Below are 6,000 nucleotides of genomic sequence, written 5' to 3'. Positions count from 1 at the left end.
TTAAGCGAAAAATTGGTTGCACCATTCAACTATGGTTAAAATGACGTCATAACTTTAACGATAACCATAACCACCCCATGTTGGCCGGTTACTGCTTTTGTTAAAGTCAGGTAGCTGTCAAACGCGTTGTATAACCTCAAAGTAACAGTATTACGTACAAATATTAATATTAAATAATTCTTATCATGTGGCTTCTACGTGAAATAGCGCTTGAAACAAGTTCCTCAGAAATTGAGATTGAGGTGGAGTAAGTACGGAACTTACGAAATATGAAGAGAAAGGTGTACTTTCAGAGAACTGATAGATTTGCAGGTTCCAGGTCTCAAAAATGTGGCTCGTGTGTTGGCTTTAAAACTAGAACCTTTCTTACTGCCTCCAACGACGAAGTAAGTGCACCTATTATTATGTTGTAGGTGTAATGATCATCTTCACCACCAAATAAGCATCCACTTCTAGCCATGGGTTCTTCCAAGGAGCGAAACAACACTGTGCCCTCGGCCTTCCTTATCCAGCCACTACCGGCTACCTGCCGGTTGCCGGTCCAGCGCAGCAATCTAATATCAAAGTAACCTACGTAACTCTTTAATTGAATAACCTTGTTTTCAGAAATTTTGCAATCACTCAAATACAGAAATATATCAATGAAAATAAGGACAGAACTAAGAAGAGTGCAGCCCATTATAGTGGCTACGGCATAGCTGCATAATATATTATGTTAACAAAATAGAGACCCTGTGCTGTACCACCAGCTAGGTTTTTTATGATGATTCATCATCTGATGAAGAGGAACCTGTCTATGCAGTTAACAGGAATGATGAGCATAATGGAAGGATGTCAATAAATAATTATTTTAATAGATTACATCGTTAGTTTTAATTTCAACTTGTTAAGAATTTATTAATAAGATAATTAATAATAAAGGCTTCTATTCTATTCTATTTTCTGGGGGTGTAAGTACCTGCACCTGGCTCTCTCGAATGGAACCTTTGTGCATATCCCCAAGGTCTAAACTGCCTTCCAAAGCTTGGACCATTTCTCCACCACGCTGGTACACTGCGGGTTGGTGGGTTCACATATCTAGATGTGCTAAATCTAGATAGTTATGCAGGTTTCCTCACGATGTTTTCCTCACCGTAAGAGCGATGGTATACATTGTAGGTACTTATGTTAAAAGAACTCATTGGTACATGTCAGCGCCGGGATCGAACCCGCATCTCTGGCGTGAGAAGCGGGCGCTTACCCGACTGAGCTACCACCGCTCTTAATAAAGGCTTATTAGAGTCTACTTTGTCGCGGGTTTTATTGATGATCTTTTGGTATATGAATCTTTTGGTCAATATTTGGAGGAACAACAGACTTAGGTCCTATGACATGTTGACTTTGAGTGCTTTGACAGAGAATGACGGCTACAATGTACTCTGTGACGGCTTCAGTCCGACAGCTAGATTTGGTATTGCCTTACATAAAAACGTTTCCCACAATAACTTTGGGGAAAATTATGTCTCAAACGATTAGCAACCCTAATAACATTAACAATGACCGACGATTTGATGGTGCAACACGTTGCAGTAAAATCTTAACTGTAACGACTCTGTCATTGCTAAGTTTAACCTTAACTATTACGATAACCGGGATGTTGATGCAACCCACCCTTACCTAATCAGTTGGTATTGATAAAGTGATTTGAACAAAATAAATGAATCATTGAAATAACCTATTTATTAAGTAGGCTTTTAAAATTTAATAAAATCTATATTTCTATAATAATATCATGCATTCGACGTTAACATTTCGTTGGAGCCGCCCTCATCTATTTTGAATGGCAGCTGAGTTCGCAGCGCAGCGGGGGGCGGGCCGATAGTCGAATTGTGCTGGGCTTTCTGAAAGTTAAAACATGAAAATTATACAAATAACACTGGATTTTTACTACTGTACAGATAATAGATCATAAACAAAGTATTAATATGTGTAAAAAAAAAAAAAAAAAAAAACACGCACTCACGCCTTGTACTAATGTACTCCCTTGCGGGGTAGGCAGAGGTGCATTGCTGCACCCACTTTTCGCCAGAGTGTTATGTTAGTCCCAATGTAATAGGGGGCGGGCCTATTGCCATTTTACGGGCACATCCAAGACCCCAGCCGGGAATCGAACCCGGGACCATCGGCTCAGTAGTCAGGGTCACTAACCACTACGCCATTCGGTCGTCTATGAGGGGACATCTAGCACACGGTTATTCGATCCCAAACAAGGCAGAGCCTGTAATATGGGTACTTACCTATAGGACAGCTGATATAATAATTATTAGGTACCTATTATCCTATACAGATATCTAATTTTTATTAACACCCAAGACCCGAGTCCCGAGTGTAAATATCTGTATTTGCAAAATATCTGCTCTGGCCGGGAATTGAACTCTGAACCTTCGGCATAGCAGTCAGTATCACTGAACCATGCGATCGTCATTTTACTTATGTATCTACACTACATAGCTACAATATACAGGTTCGCTATTCTTCATACTTACCGCATTTCCAGTGGGATTGCTGTCTTTACTCTTATCTACATCATCTTCGGTCTCCAAATCCTCGCCTTCATCACTGGCAGCCCCCAGACTGTCGCCAGCTCTCGCCCTGTCACTGTCTTCATCATCATCGTCATAATCCTGTGATTCTGATTTTATTTCGGCAGTGTCATGTTCACTAACGTCGGTGTCTTGAGATTCGTCTTTTTCCTCGAGTGGCTCCCAAGAACGTTCCTTTTCTACTAGATCTGAAAGAAAAAATACACTTGCTGTCATCCCATACATTTTGGAGCTGTCCAAAGGGGCCTATTATTATGACTACGCGACGACTGTAATGATACGATTTAGAGCGATGTCAGGATGACGACATAGTTCAAACTACGTTATCTTCTCTACCTTTTAAATGTTTGTTATAACTATTTATTTTATGTTTGATTTTATGTAAGTTTAAATACTTATATTTAGTTTTAAATGATAAATTCTATGTTTTATATACTTTTTGTACATAGTTACCTACTTAACAGTAATTGCGTGATGGCCTTAGCTGTTACGGATTACCTATTGTTTTTTTTTAATAATAAATAAATAAACTGTAAGTACCTCTAAATCGCAGCGAGCCGCGCCGGCTCGGGGGCTTGTCCTCCGGCGCGTCCACCACCACAGTCGGTATCTCTATCGTCACGCCGTTGGGCTTCTTCTCCCCTTCCTTAGACTCCCCTTCTTCTTTGTTTAACTGGAATTGGTTAGATTTGTTGTACTAATCAGGTAATTTATAATTCGTATGAGGTTTGAGAACCAGTTTAATAAGGTGCTCCGCTCACTGCTAGAGTCGAAGTGGAGTCGAGGAAGTCAAAGTCAAAAGTCAAAGCCAAAATTTTTTATTCATCGTACAAATATAAAATTTTTTGATGAACGTCAATTTTTACAAATTACTCTCCGTTCGGATAAGGGGGGGCTCTTTCTGTCTAAGGAGAAGAACGGAGGCAAGAAACTCCTGAGCCATCTTTTCAAAAAAAAGACTTAAAACTAGTTGGTATACAATAGGTACTTATAAGCTTAATAATGATTATTATAATAATATGAGCAGAGCTAACTACTTATCACAGCCATGCATTAACGTCCTCTAAGTAATCATCAATTTTATAATAAGCTTTTTTACAGAGTTTCTCTTTAATGTAACACTTAAACTTATTCTCTGGCATTTGAGCAACTTCTGTTGGAAGCTTATTATAAAATCTAATACAGTACCCTAAAAACGATTTATTAACTTTCGCCAGACGCATCGCTGGAAAAGCCAGCTTATGCTTGTTCCTAGTATTAATGTCATGATTACTGCCAATTGTATCAAAAGTTGAAATATTCTTTCGTACATACATTAAATTGGAAAAAATGAACTGACATGGAACTGTAAGGATGTTAATTTCTTTAAATAGTTCTCTCAATGAATCCCTGGAACCTAGTTTGTATATAGAGCGGATGGCTCTTTTCTGTAATACAAATATAGTTTCAATATCAGCGGCTCTACCCCAAAGCAAAATGCCATACGACAATAAGCTGTGGAAATAACTAAAGTAAACTAATCTGGCGGTTTCAACGTCGGTCAGTTGTCTAATTTTCCGTACAGCAAAAGCTGCGGAGCTCAACCTTCCAGCCAATTTTTCAATGTGAGGTCCCCACTGTAACTTTGAATCTATAGTCATCCCAAGAAAAACAGTATCATTAACTAGGTCCAATTTATTCCCATCTAGAATAATGTTAGTATCGCATTGTCTAACATTCGGCAGTGTAAATTTAATACATTTCGTTTTCTTAGAATTCAATAGAAGATTATTAACGGTAAACCAATCGTGTATGTCAGATAGAATAGAATTAATTTCATTAAAATTATTTTCACTTCTTTTAACTTTAAAAAGCAAAGAAGTATCATCAGCAAATAAAACTATATTAGTCAATTTTTGAACCATAAAAGGCAAGTCATTAATATAAATGAGGAATAAAAATGGTCCTAGAATAGATCCTTGAGGGACGCCTATCTTTACATGAGCCCCCTGTGATTTAGTATTGTTAATATCGACCCTTTGTTGCCTCTTGTCTAAATATGAAACTATCAAATCTAAAGCCTTTCCTCCTATTCCATAGTATCTCAGTTTCGAAATTAAAGTCTGATGGTCTACACAATCAAACGCCTTCGATAGATCACAGAAGACTCCAATAGCATCGTGATGGTCTTCCCAGGCGTCAAATATGTGCTTAATTAACGCAGTACCGGCATCGGTTGTTGATTTGCCTTTTGTAAAACCATACTGTTGGCTATGAAACAATCGAGCTTCATTGAAATGCAAAAGCATCTGATTGAGTATGACCCTCTCAAATATTTTACTCAAAACTGGAAGAACCGAGACAGGCCTGAAATTTGCAGGGTCCTCCATATCCCCACTCTTGAACAGAGGTATAATTTTACTCAATTTCATAAGATCTGGGAACACACCTTCAGCGATACATTTATTAAAAATGTTAGCCAAAAGGCGCAGGGAATTATGTCTAATTTATAATTACGCGTCCAGCACCTAACTTCCGCCTCGACTTCTTCAGTGGGCGTCGAACTGGGTTCGCATAACTATAGAAAACATAGAAAAGGCCTTTGCCGCCGTCGCCGCCGCGACTCCACCTCGACTCTCGTGCAGTGAGCGGAGCGCCTAAAGTTTTTAGTACTTAGGTATTATACACATTCCTTTGTATCTCTACTATTCTTAGCGTCTAGCTCTATGCTAGGCTAGCCATGCTCATCAAAAAAATAACTACTACACTGAACCACTTTCCCTAAGATTATGTTTAGGTGGATCTCTAAAAATAACAATAGGTACAACATTATACAATACATATACATAGAGAATTCACTAATGAGATTTCATGTTAAGGTAAGTTTAATTTACTAACTTGTAAATAGGAGACGGCGGGCTCTTGCAGCTTGGTGGCCTTCTCCTTGTTCCTCATGATGTTCTCGTCGGTTTCCTTCTCTAGGCGCAGTTTGTACGCTTTCTGCGTGCGCCACATCTGCAAACAGTTGTGTTACAATTGGGCCTAGATCGAAATTGAAGGGTGTTATAATTTCGACATTTGTATAGCTATCTGTATATTACGCGTGCCTTTGTAGTTCCAAAAGCGGAAAATATAACTAGTTTGACCGTGGCATTTTATGTAGGGTAAATTTCAATAAGTACTTTTAAGTTGTTTTACACAACATCAACTGGATACTTATCATAATTTTAACTTAGGTATGATAAATATACTTGTTATTTAGATACTTGTTATGTATGCAAGTTGTATGTAGTTAAGTAGTTATTATACCTAATATATCTACATATTTTACAGTTATTAAGAACATAAGTATATATTAATTATTAAACATTACACCTATCTACATAATATATTATAAGTAGGTACTTATTCGCATTATTTTTGGTACATAGCAAAGTAA

General features: G+C 37.9%; 1 protein-coding gene and 1 long non-coding RNA gene across 2 annotated transcripts in view; one reads left to right on the top strand and one right to left on the bottom strand.

The window, feature by feature from the left end:
* The first annotated feature begins 336 nt into the window (after positions 1-336).
* Positions 337-861, top strand: LOC125490965. Its single transcript, XR_007268010.1, has 2 exons — positions 337-386; positions 607-861. It is a non-coding gene; the product is annotated as an uncharacterized LOC125490965 (long non-coding RNA).
* Positions 862-1,701: 840 nt separating this feature from the next.
* The window catches only part of LOC105388397 (contactin-associated protein-like 4), a 29,015-nt gene continuing 24,716 nt past the window's right edge, over positions 1,702-6,000 (bottom strand). Inside the window, exons 30-33 of the mRNA XM_048631536.1 lie at positions 5,460-5,576; positions 3,123-3,255; positions 2,526-2,770; positions 1,702-1,880 (exon numbers count right to left, since the gene is read on the bottom strand). Of these exons, the coding sequence (XP_048487493.1) occupies positions 1,770-1,880; positions 2,526-2,770; positions 3,123-3,255; positions 5,460-5,576 (606 nt within the window). The 3' untranslated portion in view covers positions 1,702-1,769. The remainder of the gene's footprint in view (positions 1,881-2,525; positions 2,771-3,122; positions 3,256-5,459; positions 5,577-6,000) is intronic.

This window comes from Plutella xylostella, chromosome 29 (assembly GCF_932276165.1).
Source record: "Plutella xylostella chromosome 29, ilPluXylo3.1, whole genome shotgun sequence".
NCBI classification, from domain to species: Eukaryota; Metazoa; Arthropoda; class Insecta; order Lepidoptera; family Plutellidae; genus Plutella; species Plutella xylostella.
This window is presented reverse-complemented; position numbering and strand designations above follow the sequence as displayed.